The 25,646-nt window shown below is 35.2% G+C and overlaps 1 protein-coding gene across 2 annotated transcripts in view; it reads right to left on the bottom strand.

Annotated features, from left to right (window-relative positions):
• The window catches only part of LOC124538711 (inverted formin-2), a 104,267-nt gene that overhangs the window by 2,346 nt on the left and 76,275 nt on the right, over positions 1-25,646 (bottom strand). For both annotated transcript variants that reach the window (XM_047115861.1, XM_047115862.1), the window contains exons 4-24: positions 12,355-12,463; positions 11,889-11,969; positions 11,350-11,509; positions 10,927-10,960; positions 7,644-7,782; positions 7,064-7,243; positions 6,719-6,839; positions 6,328-6,527; positions 5,852-5,956; positions 5,559-5,719; positions 4,938-5,126; positions 4,513-4,639; positions 3,996-4,148; positions 3,190-3,381; positions 2,747-2,869; positions 2,165-2,297; positions 1,699-1,824; positions 1,471-1,608; positions 1,044-1,182; positions 573-688; positions 19-126 (exon numbers count right to left, since the gene is read on the bottom strand). In XM_047115861.1, the coding sequence (XP_046971817.1) occupies positions 19-126; positions 573-688; positions 1,044-1,182; positions 1,471-1,608; positions 1,699-1,824; positions 2,165-2,297; positions 2,747-2,869; positions 3,190-3,381; positions 3,996-4,148; positions 4,513-4,639; positions 4,938-5,126; positions 5,559-5,719; positions 5,852-5,956; positions 6,328-6,527; positions 6,719-6,839; positions 7,064-7,243; positions 7,644-7,782; positions 10,927-10,960; positions 11,350-11,509; positions 11,889-11,969; positions 12,355-12,456 (2,827 nt within the window). In that variant the 5' untranslated portion in view covers positions 12,457-12,463. The remainder of the gene's footprint in view (positions 1-18; positions 127-572; positions 689-1,043; positions 1,183-1,470; positions 1,609-1,698; positions 1,825-2,164; positions 2,298-2,746; positions 2,870-3,189; positions 3,382-3,995; positions 4,149-4,512; positions 4,640-4,937; positions 5,127-5,558; positions 5,720-5,851; positions 5,957-6,327; positions 6,528-6,718; positions 6,840-7,063; positions 7,244-7,643; positions 7,783-10,926; positions 10,961-11,349; positions 11,510-11,888; positions 11,970-12,354; positions 12,464-25,646) is intronic.

The following is a 25,646-nucleotide window of genomic DNA, read 5'->3' on the forward strand; positions in this document are numbered from 1 at the left end:
AAGTATCTAGTCACTTACCCTCGACGGCTTCGATGGCCCGTACGAGGTCCGTGTCGGTCGGCACGGCGGGGCGCCACTCCGCACGAGACTCCGCCAGCGTGTCCAGCACCGCGCTACGTTCGCTCTCTGTAAGCCGATTTTGGAATGTTATTTTTTTTAAAAAAATGACATTTATCCATTATTACCATATCAGATAGCTATATCAGATGGCCCCTTTAACAGTTTAACTAAAAGTCGTCTGAGTCTCTAAAAAATGGTACCGTAAGAAATATATTAATCATTACTCATATTACCAATGCACTACAAATTGGAAACTAAGATATTATGTCCCCTTGTGCCTGTAGTTATATTGGACCACTTTTCCTTCAAAGCGAAACACAATACTTAGAATCTACTCGGACCGCCGTGTAAAAACAAATCTTTTAGAACTTTAGGAAATCTACCATAGATCATAAATTTAAAAAACATTTAAGACAATCCTGATCATTTATGATGCATTTAGATATTCAGTTTTAAGGCTATATAGGCTGGGCAACCAAGCGGGACAGGACAATGTATGCGTGTGCACTGACCGGAGTCGTTTTCCGAGGCGCGCGCGTGGTGCGCGCGGCGCGTGTGTGCGGGCCGCGCGCGACGCTCCTCTTCGCTGCTGGCGCGCAACCACGACTCGATCTTCTGTCGCCACTCCCTGTGAGAAACATAACATAATATACAGATCCCATTCGAAATATACTTATTCGTAGTTACATTTAACGTTGACGACCTCCGTGGTCGAGTGATGTTTACACCGGTTTTCAGGGGTACGCCACTCCGAGGTCCTGGGTTCGATTCCCAGATGAGACGATGTAGATTATCATTAGTTTTCTATGTTGTCTTGGGTCTGGGTTTTTGTGGTACCGTCGTTACTTCTGATTTTCCATACCACAAGTGCTTTAGCTACTTATATTGGGATCAGAGTAATGTGTGTGATGTTGTCTCATATTTTATTTGTTGATTATTAAAAATGTTTTATTAAAATGACAAGCATAGTGAGTTGAACTCACTTGGGGGCGGTGTTGGCCCCGCTGGCGGCGTCGGGCGCGGCGGGCGAGGCGGGCGGCGAGGCGCGCGGGGAGGGCGCGCGCTCGCGCTCGGGCAGCTCCAGGCGAGCGCGCACCGGCGCGCGCCGCGACCACGAGCGGTCTGCAACGACGAGGGTCAGTACGGGCCGAGCGGACAGGGTAGCACACACACACATAGACAGAGCAATACAGGCTCATTGTCAGTGATGTTTTAAACATTATATGAAAATATAGTTATAACTTTAGGTCACTCAATGCAACACAAGTGAAAGCAATAAGTTAGGGAAAGAAGTCTAGTACGAATTTTCTTTCTTACATTAATTTTAATAATAATAATAGTATTGCTAATTAATTTAAATTAATATTATTTTACAAATTTTGCAATTTATTACTTTTATGTGCGACATACCCAAACTTCCCCAGGCGTTCCTCTCGCGCATCTCATTAGCCGCAGGTGAAGAATGCCGTAGGAACTCCAGCAGACCATCCTCGTCGTCACCTGGACTCGCCCTGCTGCGTCTTCTTAAGCTCCCAGTTGGAGTTACATCTGAAAATAAATCCAGGGCTCATGTTAGTTTCATAATCAGAGTCAGCTTGTACAATATTTTAGATGTATATAAAGTTTAGGTATCTTTACCCGGTGACGGTGATAAGTCATGGGGTTTTCTCAAGGATCTTCTACTGAGCCCATTGCGTATGTCCAGAAGAAGTGACTCCATTAGAGATTCACAATCAGATGCCGGGGTGCTGCACACGCTTCCTCCTTTAACAATGTTAGTAAAAATATGTCAAAATTCAAGAAATTCTTTATTTTTACGTTACTAAGGTCACAACATAATATATTATGATTATTTCGATTCGATAAATTTCGAATGATGAGATGTTGATACATTTTTTTTAAATATATTGCCATATTGGTGGCAAAAAATTTTAGTTAGTTTTGAATTTAATATATATATATTATTTGTTCGAATGCTTATATTTATTCCAATTCCAATTTTTCTGAAGATCTTGATACAAATGATGTTATTTTAACCGAGCTCAAGATAATCGAAGGCCACACAAACATCCCTCAGCAGTAATAATAGCAAACGTTAGGCTACCTGCGCGCGGCTTGGCGGGCGCGGCGGCGAGGTCGCGCGCGCGGCGCCGTGCGGCCGCTTGCTCCTCGTGCGCGCGGCGCCGCTCGTTGTCGCCTACCGCCGCGCGGAACTTACTGCAGAACGTCACGAATATCTGCAACAATTGCGTACCATGTGAGCTATGTTTTATCTAAGTTATTCAATCACAGTATTATTTGTGTTAAACAAAACAGCCAGTAAATTTCCCACAGCTGGACGAAGGCCTCCTTTCCTAAAGGTTGTTCAAATTCCAAAATTCCGATTGATGGAATACACGTGGAAATTAGACACATGCAGGTTTCCTCGCGATGTTTTTCTTTACCACTGAGCACGAGATGAAATATAAACAAATTAAGCACATGAATATGCAGTGGTACTTGCTTGGGTTTGAACCCGCAGTTTGAATCGTCGATTAAGATGGGTACCTTCCGCTGGGCCATCTTAGCTGATTTTTATTAAATTCATTCCGAATGATATTTGAAATCATATTTCAGGAATTTTGTATACTTGTGAGAAGCCTCGGTAATGGTTTCTAATATTGAATAATGTCTTGTAATGTGGTACCTTGAAACACTCCTCAAGTTTGAAGGAGACGGGATCTTCGCAGAAGAACTCTGCAAGCTGCTTTCTCATGCTCTCTACTTCTTCCATATCCTTGTTTAATGCTGATACCTCCCTTTCAGCGACCTGTTCAATTTTTAAATAATATTTTAGAAAAACTTGGATTATCTTCTTTAGGAACAGTAATATACCAAAAATTCTGAATTTTGCCGATAATACTGTGTCTAAAGTAGAACACACATTGTTGTTTTTAACTATTTAAAGACGTCAATAAATTATTTACCGAAATAAGACTTTTATGTTAGGTATTTTTTTGTATTAATTATATTTTTAGATTAAGTACAAGATTGCCTCGTTAGTATGGGATTATCTTGTGAGAAAACAATGCAATATTTATAAAAAAAAAATGTGAGAGTCTTCGGAGATAATTATTATGAGAAAGTCACCTGCAAAAAGTCTCCCATTTGATCCTTAATATCTTGATGAGTTGATTGTATGTCTCTCTTGAGATTACTGATCCTCTGAGCGAGTGTGTTGATCTCATTGTGGAGCTGTTCGACGCTGGCTTTAGAGGCTTCTTCTAGAACTCTTATATCATCAGCGAAATGTACCAGTTCCTTGTTTTTACGTTCCGCTTGCTGAAAACAGACATTTATCATCAGATCATCAAACAGGCGATGAACATATAATCCGTTTTTTTTTTAAGTTAAATTTCCTTGCGGCTTAAGTTCAACAAGTTGTTGTTGAAGTCAACAACAGCTTATCAATTTTTCACTTCTGGCCTAAGGGCTCCACCCCCATTGAGATTTGGAACACATTCCACCATGCTGTTCCAATGCCGGTTAGTGACTAAACTTCACGATGGAAAATGTTAAAAAAATATTTGTTGTGAAATCTACTTTATACATCAAATTTCGTTTAAATACAATAACAATAATTTGAGACTCTTGTAATCCCGCAATGAAGACTGTCTGAGTAGGTACCATCCAATCATCAGATATCCTACCATCAAACAGCACTCAGTATTGTTGTGCTCTGGTTTTAAACGTGGATTAGTCAGTGTAATTACAGGCACAAGGGACATAACATTTTAGTTTCCAGGGTTTGTGGCGCATATTTAAAACAGCGCCATGGTCTATGGGCAGTAGTGATTACATACCATCAAGTGGTTCTTTATATAGGAATAATGCAAGTACATATAACATTAAGAAATGATAATTGGATTTTGATCATATAATCTGGTCAGCCTTACCAAAGCTACATAGTGCATCAAGTTCATGCCAGGCTTGTTTGCGCGAATGTCCGACAGCTTCTGCAGGGAAGACAGCTTGACTCCTGCAGCTCCGCCCGCGTATCCACCAGCGTTCAGGAAGTTACCAGCTATTAGAGCTATATAAAGCACTTCCTGTAAGAAAAGTATTATATTTCTTATTACATGTTTGATAAAATGCTTTAGCTGAAATTGATAAACGACTCTATTTGTAGATGTTGAATGAGTAACTTCATTTTTATTCAACGAAAGAAAATGTCTGCCTGCGTATTCACACCAAAGAATATCGATACATTACATATATACACACGTTGACAATGATGTTGAATATAATGTACTAAACATAACCTTTTGATAAAGATGTTAGTCATTACTTACAAATATGGCAATTTCTGAAATGTACATATAAGGCAATTTCTTTGGTTCTACGGGGTCCCCTCTGGATGGGGGACCTTTATGGTAAAGATGGTAATACTTACATTGAATTGAGTAAACTTACTTGTATAGCTCTAGAAGACATAAGGTCGTCTCCAGCTACTAGTATAGCATTGATTGCGCTTTCCAGGTATCCAGCGGTAGATGACCATTCTTCCTTTAGAAGCATGCACTCGATTCTTAATTTGTAACTGTAATAAAATGACGATTTTTTTAAATATTACTTTTCATGAATATGTTTATAGTACAACAACAACAACAGCCTGTAAATTTCCCACTGCTGGGCTAACGCCTACTCCCCCTTTGAGGAGAAGGTTTCTGAAACATTCCACCAAGCTGTTCCAGTGTGGATTTTTATGTTTTTTTGTTTCCATTAATCATTAATTTGGAGCAATAGAAGAAAAACGAAATTCAATCGAATTCATCAATTAAACATTGAATCTAATTTCTGTACTAGCATAAGTAGTTAAATTATAATAAGTCACTTACTTGGGCAGCTGGATGAGCTGCAGAAGGAATTTCTCAGCGTTGCCTAATTTCGTGACGTCACCGGTGAAAGCTTTCAGCATTTCGCATTCATCAATTTCGGGTAGGATTTTGAGAAGACCACGCAATTTTTCGGTACCGATATCATCGTGGGACCCCTCGCGGATCAATTGTATGATATCTTCGTTGGAACTAAAAATGTAAATTATTTAAACAACGAATACTTAAGCTAGGAAACCCAAAAAGTAAAAAAAGAAAGTAAAGTAACAGTCAGTAAATTTCCCACTGATGAGCTAAAGCCTCCTCTCCAATTAAATATATTATTAAGGTTTGGAAATATTCCACCACGCTGTTCATATGCGGTTTGGTGAAATGCACGTGTGACAGAATTTCGATGAAATTAGACACATGTAGGTTTCCTAAAGATGTTTTCCTTCACCGCCGATCACGAGATGAATTATAAACACAAATTAAGCACAATTATATAGTGGTGCTTGCCTGGGTTTGAACCTGAAATCATCGGTTAAGATGCACGCGTTCTAACCACTGGGCAATGTCAGCTCATAACGACCCAAGGAAATCCTAAACAATAACAAAATTTAAATCACTTGAAATCAACGATACCTTCTAAACTGTTTCAAGAATATATTGACATTCAAGCTACGCTTTCCATCCAAAAGTGTGATCTCAGAAGGTTCTTTCCTCGGCTTCCTTTCCCCGGAACTGTCACATATGGGACTTCGCCCGAGACGTGGGGATGATCCCGCTGAACCTGGAGGCTGTACCTGAAATCACAACAATATGTAAAAACATTTCCACTTTATATTTTAGACTTTTTGCTGGAAGAATTCTGAAGGCACTCTTTCATGAACTTCAATGATTGAGCTCATTTTGACCAAAAAGGGCTTTATAATTACCTGCTGGCAGAATAGTCCTTCGATTTCGCTCCAATCTAGTTCTGACTTTGGTGAATGCTTGTGACTCGACGCTACGATTGACCAAATATTGTTTTGGCCAATAATCTGAAAGTAAAATATTCATGTAAAAGAAATTAAGCACCGTTTAATTTACTTTTCACTTTCACTGTACAATGTAAATGCTTTATAATATTTTTAGCGACAAAAGATGGTGAGCCATTTAGCATGAAAGCTGCAGCTTCGATTGGGCTAGGTTATTTTCGTCCGTACACCTATCGCAAGCTTTAAACTTAATTTAAGGGACGCTATAATTCTAAAATAAAAAGTATTAATTACATCCGTTGTTTCTGATCCTGTTTTATAATTATCACGGCCTTTTCTATTATTGGTATAAAAATAATTTAAAGTCAATTCAATTACTAATTATAGTGTTAGATTCTTTCAATAAATTGGGTGTAATCTAAAAAAAAACTAACTTTGTTATTTGGTATCTTGTTCCAATTGATGGTCTTCATCTTAGTCTTCGGTAGTGGTATCTCTTGCTGTGGTAACTTGATATTTTGTGCTGGGGGTGGTGGTGGTGAGAGGGCTGCTGGTGGCGGTGGAGGGGGAGCACCGCGTGGTATCGGTGGGGCTGGTGGAGCTGGTGGAGCTGGTGGTAGCGGTGGAGGTATAGCTGAAATTTTCATTGATTATAAATAATATGAAAAATAAATAAATATATTTGAAAAAAAAGTGATGATTTAGTAAAAGCGTTAAATAAGTATTGTACTGATGGAAAACAGTGACCCCATATAAATAAAATTTCTATAATATAATAATGTTTTGACAATACTTTAAAGTATAATGATATAATAAGAAATTTACCAGGTGGTGGCGCTGGAGCCGGCGGTGGCGGTGGTGGTGGTGGTGATAGAGCTCTTTGCAAGCTTTGCTTACGATTCGATCCTGCCATATCTCTATGTTGACAAGTGCAGCCCATTTTAGCCTGAAATGTAAGCAGTTTTTTTATTCCCATCCAAGGTAATTTACATTGATAGGTAAGAAGTATTGGACAAAGATGATACGTAACATAACAAGCTATCTTGTATACTTTGTATATCTTGGAAACGTAGAAGAGATCGTTTATCCTTTCTTTAATTATTTGTATAACTGTTTGTTATTTTTTTTACAATCTATCACTATTACTGACATGATAAATTGTACAGTTACCTGAACACTCGGCGCTCGCAGGAGTTTTGCAGCATCTTCCCTCGTTTCTAGAAGCGTTGCTCTGTGGACTAGCGTTTCAGCTGTGTCCCAAACTATATCGCTGACTGGCTCTTTGGGGTCTATTCGAAGTAAGTGCTGGAGTATGCTCAAGAACGGAATCTCTTGGGGTGTGTCTGATACCTGGACAAAATTTTATAACAGCAAGGTTAAGCTAGTTAGATAGTATAAGAACAGATTTTATGTTATTTTTATGGCCAATTTTCTGCATATGTTTATGCTATAGGTAGGCTGAAGTACAAAGGGGCTATCTGATTGTAAATGATCACCACTGAGAACTGAGATGCTATATCCCTTGTGCCTATAGTAACACTGCTGTAATCTGTACGCAAGGTATTATTATGATCAAGATGCAAGTGAAAACACTCACTAGATACTAGAGGAAAATACTTTTCTCGTCAACGAAAATAAAGTCATCTGAGCAGTTGAAACAACTTACTAGCAAAACATAATAATATGGATATTCATTAATCTTTACAATGCAGTTAATATACAGGGTAATAAAATATAACGATTCATTTACCTGTTTTAATATTGCGTAAAAAACATCCAAATGTGAGTTAAGGTTGATACCACCGGGGCCTTGAGCCTCATCACTCTCTCTCTGCTCCTCGAAAACATCGAGTTGCACGCCAAGGTTTGGATGACTGGCAGCTTCATGCCTGAAAACAGAAAATGCTAAGAAAAGTAAAGTAACAGCCAGTAAATTTCCCACTGCTGGGCTAAGGCCTCCTCTTCCATTAAGGACAGGGTTTGGAAAATATTCCACCACGTTGTTCGAATGCGGGTTGGTGGAATGCACATGTGGCAAAATTATAATGAAATTAGACACACGCAGGTTTTTCCTCAGGATGTTTTGAGATGAATTATAAATACAAATTAAGCACCTATATATAGTGGTGTTTGCCTGGGTGTAAGCCCGCAATCATCGGTTAACATGCACGCGTTCTAACCACTGGGCCATCTCAGCTCTGCTAGTGCTAACCTTACTTACAACGATTTAAACCAAAAATTCGTAGGAAGATTTTATAGAAATATATTATATATTAACCATTAGCGATCCGATCCGGCTTCGCACAGGTGTAATACTGATACTAAATATACTACAGAATTTGTTAATTTCGTAAATATCACATGAGAAGCTTCTACAATTATCAGTATCTCATCACTATTTTGCCCATATACTATATCTATTAAAAAATCGTATAAAATTCCGTTGCGTAATTTTAAAGATCTAAGCATACAGTCAGACAGCGGAAACCGACTTTGTTTTATACTATGTAATGATAATGATGTAATGATTATAGATGCTAGTTTCAGTTTAATCAATGGATCTATTTAAATAAATGCTGATGATTCTGTTTACATATTATATAAAATGCTTATTAAACGAATCATACTCTGTTATCCGCGTAAGATTATTCATAATTCCAACTCGCCATATTTGGTTCGAGACAGATTTGCCCACGCACGACCTTTTTTGTCGTTTCGTTGGACACAGAGCTCAGACTATAGACCGGAACGAGTAATTGGCAAGTTTAATATAATATAACATAATTAAGAGGAAATGCGAAAGATGATGATCGATATTTGAATATTATTTTAATAGACTATTTGACAATACGAAAAATAAATTGTAAATTATTGTAATCAGTGTATATTGTGAGTTCAAAAATGGTTATTTACTAACGAAAGTTGAAAATAATACTTAATTTATTCAAAAATCCATGAATAAAAATGCAAATTTTCAAACGTTTGTCACGTGACACAAAGCGCTCCTGATTGGCCGGGCTTATGATGAAGTCACTTTCTTGCTTTTCTACTATATGTACCACAGATTAAAATAAAAGAAAGTGACGTCACCGACTCCATTGCAGTGCCATATTGTCCAAGTAGCGTTTTCGCGCGTTATTTAAATATGGAATTTTTAATATGATATTTTTCGGCAAATATGTACTAGAAATAAAAAAACACAACAACAAACAAATGGATTTTAAAAACCAGACAAATAGCCTATATTTATGCTATGTATTCAAGTAACTATTTGGATACAAGTTTGGTCCAAAAGTTTGGCAAATATGATTAAAAATTTTCATCTTGTTTGTTTAAAAATAATGAAATCTCTTCTTTCATTAATTGAGTCGTATTCATTGATAATTGTATCGTTAAAAATTGCAATACGGATAATCAGAAACACGTTTCGTTGCAAAACATTGGTTTCGTTACTGGAATAAGATTTCTGTTGACTAATGGGTCCGCTTCGTTAAAATAATTCGGTAGGCCGCTGCATCTATTAGTTAAGTTACCAGTTAGTGATTGCTTTATTTAACTTGTTCTCTTACAAAACACTAGACTTCTGATCATTGATTGATCATACGTCTAATTTTACTTGATGCTCGATTTGCTTCAGACATGTCATTAAGAACAACCTTATTAAAATAATTTGTCAATAACTCGATGTAAATATTGGAACTTGAAATAGGTAGCAGGTAGATAAGTAGCTTGAAATAGGCACAGGTAGCCCATTACTACCTTCTATAAATATATTTAAAAAAATACAACAATATAATTTTGTTAACTATTAATTTTAATTTGGGTAAATTTCGTAATTAATCTTGGACGTCGCGTTGTGTAAGTTGTCAAAATAACCACAGAATCAGATGTCCGAATAGATAGGCTTCTTTAAAAACTGAATTGCACTACTAGTAGTCATTGAGGATGATAATTAATTCGTGTGTAGACTTCCAAAAATAACCTAGCCAACAATACAAATGAAATTTGAGATTAAGTATAAATGTGAAATATACTTTAAAGCATATACATACCTATTTCCATCAAAATCTATAGCGAATATTTAAATGAACGCACTAATTCCAAGAACCATAGTTTGTTCAGAATCATTTCATAATTGTATTATGTACAAAGTTACCAGTAAATTACTTTTCGTACTAAATAATCCAATGGAGTCCACTATATACATATATAAGGACCATATGTTACAATTTGATATATTGAAGCCATATGAACTATATGTACCCAAACAGTTCATGCTAATAATTTAAATTCTGCAAATTTTTGGTAGGAAAAAACTACCACCTAAATTACTTTTAATGGACGCATTAAAAAGTATTTTAATCGGAATTTATGTTTGATTTATAGTTCTCAAGAAAGTAACAGCGCATTCGTTTTGTTATTTAAACGTATTTATAATGATGAAGCATAAGTTTACTTGAGTCACGATCGTCTTGTTTTAAATTACCAAGACGATGTATTCGAATTTCAATGCAAAAAATAATGAAATATTACCGTTAGAGATGGATTGTTTTTATATACAACTTTTTATGATCGCACTGAGTTTTAAAATGTAATTTACTCTAAGTAATATTATATATATTATTTAATACTAAATACATTTGCTAATAAATTGCTGGGTATTTAGTTAGTCTTCGAGGTATTTAATGGTCATCAGCATTTATAAATATATAAATATTGGACAACATCACTTTCATCATTTACTCTGATCCCAATGTAAGTAGATAAAGGACTTGTTATGGAAATTTAGAAGTAACGACGGTACCACAAACAAAACAGACCCAAGACAACATGGAAAACTAATGAACTTTTTCTACATCGATTCACCCAATTCCCACCCAGGACCTCGGAGTGGCGTACCCATGAAAACCGGTGAATACACTACTCGACCACGGAGGTCGGCATATATTATTTTCTTAGTCTCATTTATTTTGGGTCAGAGTACTTCCCCCTTCCACTTACCACTACAAATAGTTATTGGACTCATGTCTTACCTTAGGTTACTAAGTGTTGGAAGCAGTCCAAGTCCTGAAAGAAGAAAATTATATATAAAAAATATTTTAAGTGTAAAACAATTTCCTATTGTACAGTCAGAGTAAGAAAACCTTCGTCAGTTTTCAAATTCCTTTATCAAGTCTTAAGCTCTTAGTACCTTTTGAATCTAAACATGAAATCATTGCGACGCAATATGTCATTCTCGATCGGTAAAGCAGATTATCGCTCATAATGAGCACACGAAAATAGATCTTAAGGTGACGAACCTTTTCCTACCCCAAGTGTATATTTGTAACAAATGTCTATGGATGTTTTTTTTTGCTTAAAAACACTGAATCGATGCTTATTTTGAGTGCAAATAAACCGAAATATAGTTCTTTGATCTTTGGACGTGAAGTTGGTAATTCATGGTATATGCTCACCAATAAACTCATTCCTCACTCGAATCCTATCCGGTAAGCGAGGGGCGGAGATGATGAGACAGTTGATGAATGCCACGAGTGCGGTCTTGTAATCGATGGTGGTGGCGTTCTTCAGTTCCTCTACCACCACACTGAGGCGGTAACGGTCACCTTTGAGAACCTATGTCAGATAAATCACGTGATTAGTTTAATTCGTTTTTGGCGCAGTTGAAAGGTTAATTTGTTCAACTATCAAGAGCAAAATAAAAGCAAAGTTAATTAATAAAATAAGATACTTGTGTTAGATCAAGGAATTAGTTACTTTATTATGTCACCCTGTTCCGGGCATTTGAAACGGCTTTTACCGGCTTTAACTTCTATGTAATATAATTCTTTCTTTACTCTAGCTACACTAGTTCACTCATTGATCAAACCGTAACACAGCTATGTTATTTACTGCTGCTTGGCGATGGAGGATATGATGAAGGGGTCGTACCCACAGGGCACAACCCCAACGACCAAGAGTCTGTTTTATTATCTAATAACAAAATAAATCTAACCTTGTATCTGACGAGAGTGTCCACAGCTCTTGCGTAGCCATCAGCGTTATAAACGCACAGAGCTGACAGCAGTTCGAACACCTGGAAAATGATAAGGGATAAGAGAAAATTACTAAATTATTATTTATCAAATTACTTTCTTGTTCCATTTGCTGTCGAAACGCTTGTCCCTTGGAGTAGTGGTGCAAAAAGCTTCATCAAAAGCATAACACCTCGCCTCATTGCCTCCACGGGTGTCAGGAGGGCTGGTTTGTTTTTTTGCCCAGAGGATCGGAATTGCGATTAGACGGGGATATACTGCTAGCATTCTTGCCACCATTCCACGAGTTATACACGATTATACAATAATTAGTTTTAGTACATATTTGTAAATATTTAAGCATTTAATGTTATTAATTCTAAGAGAAAATGAAGTTCGTTTTATATTTGAAGATAAGTTGTAACGCATAAATTGTTCATAATTTACTTGTTTTTTAACAGCGGCAGTGGGCGATGTGAGAGCAGCCGCAAGCTTCCCAGCATATTCAGCGTGCTCCACGATGTAGTCCAGACCCACTCTGCTCTCCATGTTTGCTCTGCGAACAAAGTAATCATTGTTTAGAATTATAGTTGGATTGATTGATTTAGATACTTGAACTTGATTGACAAAATTATTGAGATGTTTTTGGTGTTTACAAAGTTGTTTCCATTTTAATATATAAATGATACTTAATGTATTTCTTTTTCATATTTTGTATTAATAATTTTAACTAATCATTTTTGCATGTGCGATCAAGATTGTGTGTGTCGTAATAATTTATAATTCGTAGAATAATTATAAGTGTTCAGTCCATTGGTTTAGAATTCATTGTGTTTATGTGATACACGTGGCAAATTACATCGCGTTTGGCGAGGAAGAAATATATAAGTAAAGCACATGACAATTTTATTGGCTCTGGATTTGAAACCTAAGTCATCGGTTAAGATGCACATATTCTTACCAATGGGCCAGCTCGGCTCTACTAGTTATGTTGAATAACTATAATTAATTCATTTTTACAACCCGGCTGTAACGCTGATCCCTTGGCGCAGCGCGAGGTCACGCAACACACAAAAGACGATATTTTAGTTTGTATGCAACGTCCCTTTGTACGGACTTTCTAAAGAAAGTATATCGATATAATATTCCCCTTTGATATAACGTATTGTGTAATAAAGTTATGTATCCAGCAAGCAAGCCCAGCCATCGTCGGGACGTTACGGGCAAGATTTTTAAAGTCGCTTACCGCTATCTGTCCCTATGTACGCTTATATGTTTAAAATTACGAAACGGATTTTTATGCGGTTTCATTACATAGAGTGTTTCAAGCGGAAGGTTTTTGTGTATAATACATGAACAATATAGTTAAAAAACACTGACAATTTTAGAAGTGTGTAATATAATGTCGTAAATAAACAAATTCAGTAGTACATTTAGTGTCAGTATTGCCCCATTGCGAAGCCTGTCTTAGTTTCTTATAAGCTAGTAAAACCATTGAGTCAGGTAGTAGGTTATGTTATGGTCACCACAGCCCATAGATATTTAACCATTTTTTACACATCCAATAACTGTACTTGCATTGGTACACTCTTACATTTACGGTTACATATTGAAAGAAATTTTCGTAAATTTTTATGAACCCCTAAAACCAGTATGATTTTATTATATATTATACTTATGAGTAGGGCTTTGTGGAAGCCCTTCTGGGTAGGTACCACCCACTCATTAGTTATTCTAACGCCAAATAACAGCACAAAGGACATAACATCTTACTTCCCAAGGTTGGTGGCACATTGACGATATAAGGAATAATTAATATTTCTTACAGCTTCATTGTCTATAGGTGATGGTGACCAATTACCATCAGGTGGCCTATATGCTCGTCCGCCAAAGTATACCAAAAAAAAATGTCCTCAATAAGGTCATCTTAAAATATAATTATGTATCTTCTTTTCACTTTTTCGGTCGATTAGTTTCGAAGCAAATAATAAGTCACGGACAGACTTACGAAATGTATCGAAAATATCAATTTGTAACTTTGCCGATTGTATCGCAGGATACAAAAGAATGTCAACCGACAATTTTAAAGTCAATAAATAATAAGCTGTATACATAAAATACTTCACTGACTTTTATGTGTTAGAATGATTGATTATGACAAGACGAATGAAAGGTTATGATATCGAACGACTGAATGACGGAAGGGAAGCATGAATGCAATGACAAGAGAATTCTGATGTCAATGAGTGTCGACGTGAATAAATATTAGATACTAGCTGTACCCGCGGGATCGCTTGCGTTTTGTGTCGAAATATCTTCCAGAACTTACACTACCTCATCTACACATTGCCTATCTTCTCTCACCAAATTTCATTAAGATTGGTTTAAGCGCTACAGACAGATAATCAGAGTTACTTTCGCATTTATAATAATATAATAGATTATGATTATAGTTAATAGCTTCTTAATGTCTAAAAATGTATTTAAATCTTGGTGGTAGGCCTATGTGCAAGCATGTCTGGGTGGGTGCTACCCTTTCATCAGATATTCTACAGCCAAGCAACTGAGTACTATATTCCGTATTGCTGTGTTCCGGTTTGAAGGGTGTGAACCAGTGTAACTACAGGCACATGAAACATAACATGTTACTACCTACTTAGGTAAGAGATACTTATTAAAATCTCTTAGTTACAATCTTCCTATTGATAAAGACGAAATATAAATTCAAAATTCGATTGGTCAAATATATACCTATATACATTTCGTTATACCTACTCAATCGATATTGATGTATTATAATCGATACTTAAAAAAAACTAAAATGTAATTTATGCTAAGCGAAGCGACACAATATACGCGTAAGACATATTTAATAAAGTTTTATTTATTTTTTTCAATTTTATGGTTGTTTTATAAAAACTATTTAAATGTCAATTTTGAGATAAGAACTCGCTAAATTTCCAAAAACGTTTCAATTCGTAAATTGACTTTTATCAGTTTAAATTTACATTTAAAAATGGCAGGTCGTTAAATGAGGTGGTAAAATTTTTATTACACTACGATATTTGAAACGTATGTTTTGATGCATACTAATAGAATAAAAATGGGTATTTTGTCCGTTAGTTTATTTTGTATACTTAAGATATTTAATACCCGATTTTATAGTGTATATGTAACAAGGATTGGCAGTATGTACCGTTAAACTTTATAATTTTCGCGCAGGCTCGGTTAGTAACTAAATATACGAATCCTTTCACCTATTAACTACTAAACAACTAATATAAGAAAGAAGAAAGAAAACAAAAATCTACGAATTCGTGTGTTTATAAATACAATATATTTAGTAATGAAATGGTGTCTGATCTCTTTCAGTATAATTTGTAATTCAGATTTTTATATATCAATTATATTTTAGGTATACCATCACTGAATAGTGTAGTTACACTGGCTTACCCAAGGGCGAGTAAGCCAGTGTTACAACATAAGGGAAATAACATCTTATTTTCTAAGATCGTTGCCGGCAATGTAAGAAATATTTAATATTTCGTAGAGCACTTGTCTATGAGAGTGATGGTAGTCACTTACCATCAGGTGGCAGATTTGCTCGTTCACCTAACTAGATATCTTCTGGAATTGCATTCTCCATAATCGTAATAAACTGATCGTATTCTAATAGGCGTGAGTATATGTCGCAGTCAATTACTTAAATTAGCCTTTTAATTAAAAGCCATTTTACTAAATTAAAAGGCTAATAAAGCTAGTTGCATGCGACATATAAATAGAACCTCGTGTCGCTGTAAATAACTCGGTATGACCTTGAAATGCTTCTTTTTAGATACTATGGATGATGAGGCAAGTGAACAATCATCGGACAGAAATTTGACAGTTTGCGATGATACTGATATCGAAATATATAACTATCTCGAGAAAAAATATAGTACGAATACGTGCTATATATATGTATGTACAGACCAGTAGTATTTAAATATAACTTAATGTAAGTAATCAAAGGTAAATTAAGTCCAAATAATTACTGTCTAATTGTAATTTTATGTCGTTAATTGCTATTAGATTTAAATAATTACATAAAACGAGACAACAATTTATTTCCTGTTACAAAATAATCGTAAATTCTTAAATTTCATCGGAGTTTCGCTATCCGGTCGTCCTTACCGCCAATGCGAGCAACATAACGACTCTTTCTATGCGGTGCAAATCATAAGCGTAAGCGGAAAATATTTTCGCTCTTTACTTTGATTATATGTGTAGTACAACTTCAAATGATAGCATATATGGAAGCTTAATAGTATGTATTTTCATTATATCTATAATATGTCATTGATTCATTCATGATTGCCTATATTCGGTGAGTAGTATCATTTTATTGAATAAGCACCCACCCACTAACGGAGTGAAATAAGGTTCAGAGTAGAGCCAGACATCATATGATTCGTGTGAAAGAAAGAAATCCTTAATTTTATTTAAATAGTAACGAGGAAATTCACATCTACGTAATAATCTTTCACTATAAGATATTATTTTTGCTTTACTTGTATCTGTCATCAATCTAACACAACAATAAACAGTATTTAATTATGTTTTAAGAGGCGATATACCTACGTCACGGTTTGTATGGCTTCGTAGGTGTACACTTATAATTAATTAACTTATTCTATAACCAATTTTAAAGTTATAAATAAATTATTTTGTTTTTGAAAATTTATGTGATATATAAAATATGTTTGTCGTTGTTTTAAACTGTGCGCTTAAAAAAGTGCGCTTATGACTTGGACCGCATTTCTAAGAGAAGGCTGTCGGCCCACGCGTTCCATGAATGCCAACACCCGGCTTACTGTACTTCGCCATAAAATATGCGAAAAAATATTTCCTTCCATAGCATAAATATCTTTTAACACTCAGCTCTTTATGGTTTCGACAAAAGTAAGGTTGTTACTTTAATACTTCTTACATTCCAATCCGAGCAGAGATGGCCCAGTGGTTAGATCTTAACCGATGATTGCAGGTTCAAAGCACCACTGAATTTTTATGTGCTTAATTTATGTTAATTATTCATTTCGAGCTCAGCGGTGAAGGAATCGTGAGGAAACCTGCATGTGTTTAAATTCAACGGAATTCTGCCACATGTGATTCAACAATCTGCATTGGAGCAGCGTGGTGGAATATGCTCCAAATCTTCTCCTCAAAGGGAGAGGAGGCCAAAAGTGGAAAATTGACAGGCTGCTCTTGTTGTTTGTTGGTTTGTACATTCTAATCGATGAAAAACGTACATAAAACCTAAGATTTACAATTTTACATATTCCATGGAATTTGCTAATAGCCCTGCTATTGTACACTGTTAACAGTTCTCGATTATTATATCTTCATTTATAAAACAACACTATTCCATTGAACTACTTATGTCCACTTTAATTTTACTCCCAAAATTCCGATAAAACTCACCCACTCCACGATCAATGATAACTTGTCAATTCGATATCAAATGTTGTTTATTTGATATTTTCCTCTATTGGTAGGAATACGCTATATTGATACATGTATATATTTAAATAAAATAAAATTAAAAAATAAATATATATATACATTTCATTTAACATACAATATCGTTCAGTAACTTTCAAGGAGTTAGAGTTTATTGTTTAACTTATGTAGCCATATAGGACGCGTGCATCTTAACTGATGATTGCGGGTTCAAACCCATCTTAAAACTATTGAATATTTATCCACAGGAAAACATTGCGAGGAAACCTACACAGTAGAGTCCAAAGTCTGCCACATTTTTATTCATCAATTTGTGTCGGATTAGTATAGTCGAATAAGCTCCAAACCTTTTTTTGTGGTATAGCTTCGCGGACGAGCATAATATGGGTCACCTAATGGTAAGTGGTCACCATCACCCATAGACAATGACGCTGTAAGAAATATTAACTATTCCTTACATCGTCATTGCTACCAACCGTAGGATCTAATATGTTATGTCCCTTGTGCCTGTAGTTACACCGGCTCACTCATCCTTCAAACCGGAACACAACAATACTGAGTACTGTTATTTGGCGGTAGAATAACTGATGAGTGGGTGGTACCTACCCAGACGAGCTTGCACAAAGTCCTACCACCAAGTAAACCTCAATTAAAGAAGAGAAGAATTTAGCCCAGCATTTATAGTTTATTCTTTACATAAAATGTTTTATCTCAAAGACAGACAGATGTCTAAAACTTATCATAATATTAGTATAACTCGTAATTGTTTATAGAAACTAATGTAACGTAATCCATATGATACCTAGAATGTTTGAAGCGTTCTGCATAAGTCATTATCTGCTGTTAATTAATGTTTCATAATATTACTTGGTATATATTTATTTCGGTTATAAATAAAGGTAGTCGTTTACTAAGAACGGATGATCCCAAATAATACGAACTAGAAGAAGAACAGCCTGTAAATTCCCACAGCTGGGCTAAACCTCATCTCCCTTTGAGGAGAAGGTTTGAGACATATACGAACTGGTATAGGGATAATTGTCGCAAAATTGACATATAACGTTGTTAAAATTTGCAGTATATAAAAATTAATGTTTCAAACTTGATCTTGGTGGAAGGGCTTTCTGCAAGCCCGCCTGGGTAGGTACCACCCACTCCTCAGATATTCTACCGCTAAAGAACAGTACGCAGTATTGTTGTGTTCCGTTTTGAAGGGTGAGTGAGCCAGTGTAACTACAGGCACAAGGGACATAGCATCTTAGTTCCCAAGGTTGGTGGCGCATTGACGATGTAAGGAATGGTTAATATCTCTTACAGCGTCATTATCTATGGGTGATGGTGACCACTTACAATCAGGATGCCCATGTGCTCGACCGCCAACCTATTCCATAAAAAAAACATTATTTTTACTAAGTGTTATTTAGTTTCTCCTGTCCCGATGTTTGTCATCGAATCTTAGTTAGTTACATTTTTTTAGTGCAGGTAAAGTTGTTGGTACTGGGCTTGAACTCATGTAATCATATTAGTTTTGCCGTCCTATAGGATTATGAGGTTCAAGGAATAGTATTCTGTGTAGTTAACTGGTCGACCCTGAGATTGGTTCCCGTTAAATAGCCAGGGCAACATCGTGTGATGTGGTTGGTACCTACTCAGAGAATCTTGCAGCCTAACTAAGTAAATATATAAAACAATATATGAATTTTAAAGTTTCCTAAATTTTTTTCTATTTTGAATGCCTCATTGTGCCAGGGCTTTTTATAAACTTGTAAAGGCTTTGAGGGTAAGATGATCAAGATTATCATGTATCAAGCCCAGTTTTCTGATAAAGTATGAAGCGTCATCGTTAGTCGTGTGACCAAGCTTTTTTTTTAGTTTAGTATATGTTTTTTTGTTGTTTTTGTAACTTTTCTCCTTTTGTATGATTTTGACTGTCTAACTTTTAACTTTTCTATCTATGTTTCTTCTTTCTCGTGTATACTGGAAGAAATCTCTTCTAGGGATAAGTATACCTTTTAAACTTATTTTTCCTGTGTACACATTTTCCTTTTCAATATGTCTGGCAAGTTTAGTAAATGTTTAAATAAAATAAATAAACAAGCTCTTTAAATAATGAAGAAACAAAAAGCCCCATCTTAAGTACTCGTATTCATATTTCCCCTCGAATTGACCTTAAAACTTGCGTCGTCAGCGCTATTGACACTAAATTATATACATTCATGAATATATTATACATATCATTTCCAGCGACTCAAAAAAATAATTATACATTATGTAAAACAAGATTTGGAATAGATAAGATATGTGCAAATAGTTAACTACTGTTATATAAAAATATAATAAGGTAAACGGCTTGCTATATAATTATGAGAACCGAATGCTTGGCTAACAAAAATTTAAATAATTTTCGCAAGCGTAACTAACTGACAGATGTCGAATCCATTTAGTTACCAAACACTATTACTAAGCTCCACTATCTCGATTATTTTATAATCAAAGTTTAAGGATATCAAAGATATATATTAATCACTAGCTGTTTTATGTAAGGCTATGATTGATTAATTTCGCCCAGAAGATTCTGTCTATTTCTATTTTTATTGGCTACGACTGGTTTAGTGGTAAGGTACATTGGCATATAGGCTAGATGAATATAAAGTGATGAGTAATTATATAAAAAATATATTGATGGGACATTAAGGTTTTAAGGTTATAATTCTAATGACTTATTTTTTTTTTCGTGTGTTTTTTGTAGTGTTCTTAATAAACTTTTCTTCCTACCCTTGTATTTAATACAAATAAATATACCGTTATTTAAATTAAGAATATATCACTGCTGCATATAAGATATGTCAAATTACTGATCCTTACTATAGCACGAACCTTGCTGGGGCACTGAAATGTTATGCATTTTGTTCTATTGTTACACTGGCTCACTAATCCTTAAAAAATCGATACTAAGTATTGCTGTTTTACGATAGAATTTGTAATTCTTCCTTTCCTAATACAAAGCCCTACCACCAAAATATACTTTAGTATGTATAATTAGGATAATTAATCACAGAATCGCGTCACCTACTGACTTGACCACAGTCGATAAATATCAGTTTAACCAGTTACCCATTTAGTTATCTACAACGAAATATAAATTTAATTTCTGTATTTATGTGACACATTTTCTGATGGTGGATTAGCTTTGAGCCTAAACCTGTTGTTTTCAGTTCAGAATACGATTTTAAGAAGATTGTTATTTCAAATACCACGTGGACACCACTAATTACTTTAATTTGTTTACTATTAAAACTGTTTAAATAAAATACATATACATATATACAGTCAAGTCAAAAACAATAGTATATTAAAACCGTTTAGAAGCAAACATTTTGTGAGACACGTAACCAATCAAGGTTGATAACATTAATTAAAGACTATATAAAAACTCTGAGGAAATCAATCAACGCCTACACGGTTGGGTAACGTTGACTCAGTCTGCGTACTAAGGGGCTGGTGACTTAAACTTGTAACCTTACAGTAGCTTGTAACCTTATAAACTCTTACGCACTTCTGGTTAATTGTTAGGTTATATCATTTTAGTTTTATCATTCAGATTTATTCTAACTGTTAATTAAGATAAAATATTTAATTACAGGACTCTAATCTTTGCTAATAAAATAAATGCGAAATGAAATCTGTCTATCTGCCTGTTTGTTACACGGCTAAACCTCTCAGCAGAGTTTGTTGAAATTTCATAAAAAATAAGCTTGGTTCCGAAGGTTAATTGGTTACTTTTACATACCTAAAAATACTCAATCCATATAAACGAGTAGAATCGTCCCTTTATGAGGATTATGTTGAACTTAATATTAATAATAACCTAATAATAACCTTAATATTTTAAGGAATATTGTCATAGTTGTTATATGTTAGTAGAATTGCACGGAGGACTAGTACCATAGTTGTGATGGAAATATAAAATATAACTAGTTGTTGCTTGCGTTTTAGGGATTGATTTTCAGGTCGTAAGGCTTAAAAAATAAAAAGTAAGTAAGTCTAAGTTCTTCCATGAAACTTAAGCTTACTTCATAGCAAATTTCACCAAATTCGGTTCAGTAGTTTGGCCCTGAAGGATCAATAGATGCAGAGGTACTTTCGTATCTATAATATTATTATAAATTTTACTTGGTGGTAGGGCTTTGTGCAAGCCCGTCTGTGTAGGTACCACCCACTCATCAATTATTCTACCGCCAAACAATAGTACTCAGTATTGTTGTGTTTCGGTTTGAAGGGTGAGTGAGCCAGTGTAACTACAGGCACAAGGGACATAATATCTTAGTTCCCAAGGTTAGTGCCGCATTGACGATGTAAGGAATGGTTAATATTTCTTACAGCGTCATTGTCTATGGGTAATAGAGACCACTTACCATCAGGTGGCTCATATGCTCGTCCACCAACCTATACCATAAAAAAATATAAAAAACTTTAGCGTTGTTAAGACGTGTATAAGGTATGAAATACGTATTTTACCCATGGTTCGAATACCGCGAAACCTTGACATTATTACACCAACGCCAGACCCTAAAGATAGTAATACCTTAGATATAGAAGTCGCATACAAGTGCTGCATACACATTGTGTATCTTACACATCCTATATATTTAATTAGACGTTTATACTGAGAACTTTGTTTGTACAAGCCCGTCAGGATAGGCCGTTAAATTTTACCAAATAGCAATATTAAGAGTATTGTTCCAGTTTGAAGTCTGAGTGAGCCGGTGTAAATACAGACAAGGGAATTCTAGTTTCCAAGGTTGGTGGCGCGTTGGAATAAGGAATGGTTAATAGATTGTGCCAATATCTATAAACGGTAATGATCACTCAGGGTAGCATTTGCCTCTTAGTCTACCTGCACTATAAAAGAAAAGAATGCTTTTAAATAGTCAATCTAAAAATATATTAAATTTTGTCGAACAAATTCAAATTAAAAGAGTTGCGAATGATTTATGTCGGAACTGGTCCCCAGATGTCTAGTTTTTCATTCTAAAGGTTTACACTATAGAGACATAATTCGAAACCGTTCAATAAAAATATTGAATAATTTCGTACACTTACACATGCCACCTCTACGGAGTTTCATTCTTAGGTCTTTTATCATGTACGTGTATGGAATATTATGATCTATGGACTGTTGCTTCAATTAATTTCATATTATTCAATTTGTTCCACCGAAGCTTCGTACGTTTCAATGTTTTTACACGCAACAAAAAAACGTATTACGTGTCAAACGTTCATTAAAATATTTTATTGATATTCAGTTTTTTAAAGGTAAAGTCGTTATGGCAACATAATGGCACGTGTTCCGTCCTCTATAGAGAGAGGAACCTTTTTCCGAACATTCTTTAATTATTCTTGCGCCTGAACAATATCTTGTATTGCTGTATTTCTGTACAACCTTGTCTTATAAGGCTCTAGAATCATACCATCAGAGATCTTAAGGTTAATATTTGGACTGCATAAGTAGTCAAAATCATAATCAAAATATACTTTACTCCAGCAGGCGTCACAGGCATGGACGTCACGGTAGCATGCGTAAGCGATCCCGTGGCGTCCGCCGAAAGACGGAGAGGGTACCGCTGGGTTTTTAGTGGGTAAACCCGTTGAATCTTGGCGCACTCGGCGTCAAGGGAACCGGGGAGTACCCCCCCCCTTTCAATCGGTGAGAAAAAAAAGGCTTTACAAGCACTTTTGAATCCTCATTTATCAACTATATTCAGTGAAGCTTTCGGTTTGTAATGTAGATTCTACCGAGAAGAACCTGTAAGAAACTCAGTAGATAATCTTTTTCAACGTTTAAAAATACAGTCACGTTAATTAAATGCAATCATATATGTATGCAATATATCTTGCCTGGAAGTCAACAAGTATTAATTCCACGTTTTTTATCGTCCGTATAATCTTGTGTTGAATTATATACTAATACTTCCCCTATTTTTGGTTACTTAAATGCCCAGCGAAACGGAAGTATAAGCTAATATTACTTACAATGCGATCAGTATGTATATATATAAGTGAAGGCTACTTAACTAGGTGGTCCATTTATAAATTTGCTTCTTTTTTAAAGACAAAAAAAAACAATAACCATTAAATCGATCTTGTTACATTAAAGTTTTCGTTAATCATTAAAAAAAAACTTCTAAAACGTCCGTTACAGGACATAAAATATAATTAATTGGTTTTGAATAATTATAATCTTCTCGCTGATATCTCCGATCGGATGCCTTATAAGGCGATGTTATAACAATCAAACTGACTCATGTAATAGCGTATTCATGCTCGTGAGCACTTCACATCCACACCTGACCAGGAGACTTCAATGAATATTCATTTTAATTCCATAAGATCATTAGTAAAGCGTCCAATATACGCATTTACAAAGATTTCTTATTATTTCGACTACATCGTGGAATTGTAAGTAGTTGATTAATATGTATAGTAGATGCTGTTATTTGTAAATTTAATTACAGAGTTTCTTCTTGACGCAAACAAAGCACCTGGCACTGGAAAACGCATTACCCGATTCCCTCAAGAGGATTGGGGGGGGAGGTGTTAAGTCTCCCCGGTACTTCAGACGTCAGCTAGACCAGCGGTATTCTCTTCGTCTTTGTGCTGGGCAGGCAAGCACTATATATATGTGCTTAATTTGTGTTAATAATTCATCTCGTGCTCGGTGGTGAAGGAAAACATCGTGAGGAAACCTGCATGTGTCTAATTTCATCGAAATTCTGCCACATGTGCATTACACCAACCCGCATTGGAAAAGCGTGGTGGAATATTTTCCAAACCCTCTCCTTAATGGAAGACGAGGCCTTATCCCAGCAATGGGAAATTTACAGGCTGTTACTTTACTTTTATTTTATTTTACCGTCTGACAACGGTAGATTAGATTAGAACGGTAGTATTATGTTCCGGTTTAAAGGATAAATGTGCCAGAGTAACTACGGACACAGGCGATATAACATCTCCGCTTCCCGAAATTGGTTTCGCATTGGTTATGTAAAGAATGTGTAATGTATCTTTCTAGTCTATGGACTATTTATTAAGGGGCCCAATTACCCACCCACCTACTATAAAAAAAAAACAAGTACAATTTTCTGCCCACATAAATTATAATAAAAAATACACTTAAAGATCACTAAAATAATATCAACGTACGCATTCAATAATTATGATTAGCTGAGCTTAGTTTGTTTTATAAAAAATTGAGAAGGACATACAAAAAAGTCTTCATTACTGCGGTAGTACAATTCGTAATTCTTATGGAATTTCCGGCCCATATTCCGTAGTCTATCCCGCTGTTAACAGTACTTTAATCGACTGCTACCGTGGCGCCAGCTCCGTATAATTATACCGATCGATAGTCAACTCCATCAAGGTCGCAATGTGTGGTCGCCTCTAATACCAGTTTACTAAGAATTATTGAATGAACGTGTTTTATTTACGATTTTAATCGCATATATATTACATAAGAGCAGCACTATTCTATAAACTCATATCATTTGTCACTCGAAGTGACTGTGGTGTTTAAATTTATCATTATTATAGTTATCATTATTTTTTGATATTTCACGATCGCGATCGGTAACTTTCGTCGTTGTTTTTATTAGAGAATAATTATTGATCTGCTCTATATAATAATATACAATGTTATGTGCAAAATATGATTGGAAAAGCATTCTTATTATATTCTATTTTGTCAGTATCCTCTAAACAAACCTTTCAGCCTGTAGAGTGTTATGTAAAATGCAATGATTATTTATGTATATAGATTAATTTTGAGGGATTCATTAAAAACTGTTTATTCTTAAAAAGGATTTTTGAATATAATATTATCATGAAGATTAAAAATAAAAAATGACACAAAAAATATCCTCGAAATAATTCTATTCAAACGAAAATTATTCAATTTTTAAGAATATATTTAAATCGAGTATCCGATTATTTATTAATATTCTATCCATTTAAAATTAGAATAACATTTAAAAATAGAATAAATTTAAAAGGAGAATGATTAATATTCGTTTAAATTTAACAAAGCCAGAGTTAGTCAGTGATACACGGCCCTATACCCCTATTTATATTTCGTGGCCTTTATACAAGGTCCCCCAAATTTGGTGGGGTCGACAGGTCTACTTACATGCCCTTATTGGTCACACGACACTACTATACTTCCTCCATATTTGTGATTAGCG

This window comes from Vanessa cardui, chromosome 21 (genome assembly GCF_905220365.1).
Source record: "Vanessa cardui chromosome 21, ilVanCard2.1, whole genome shotgun sequence".
Lineage (NCBI taxonomy): Eukaryota > Metazoa > Arthropoda > Insecta > Lepidoptera > Nymphalidae > Vanessa > Vanessa cardui.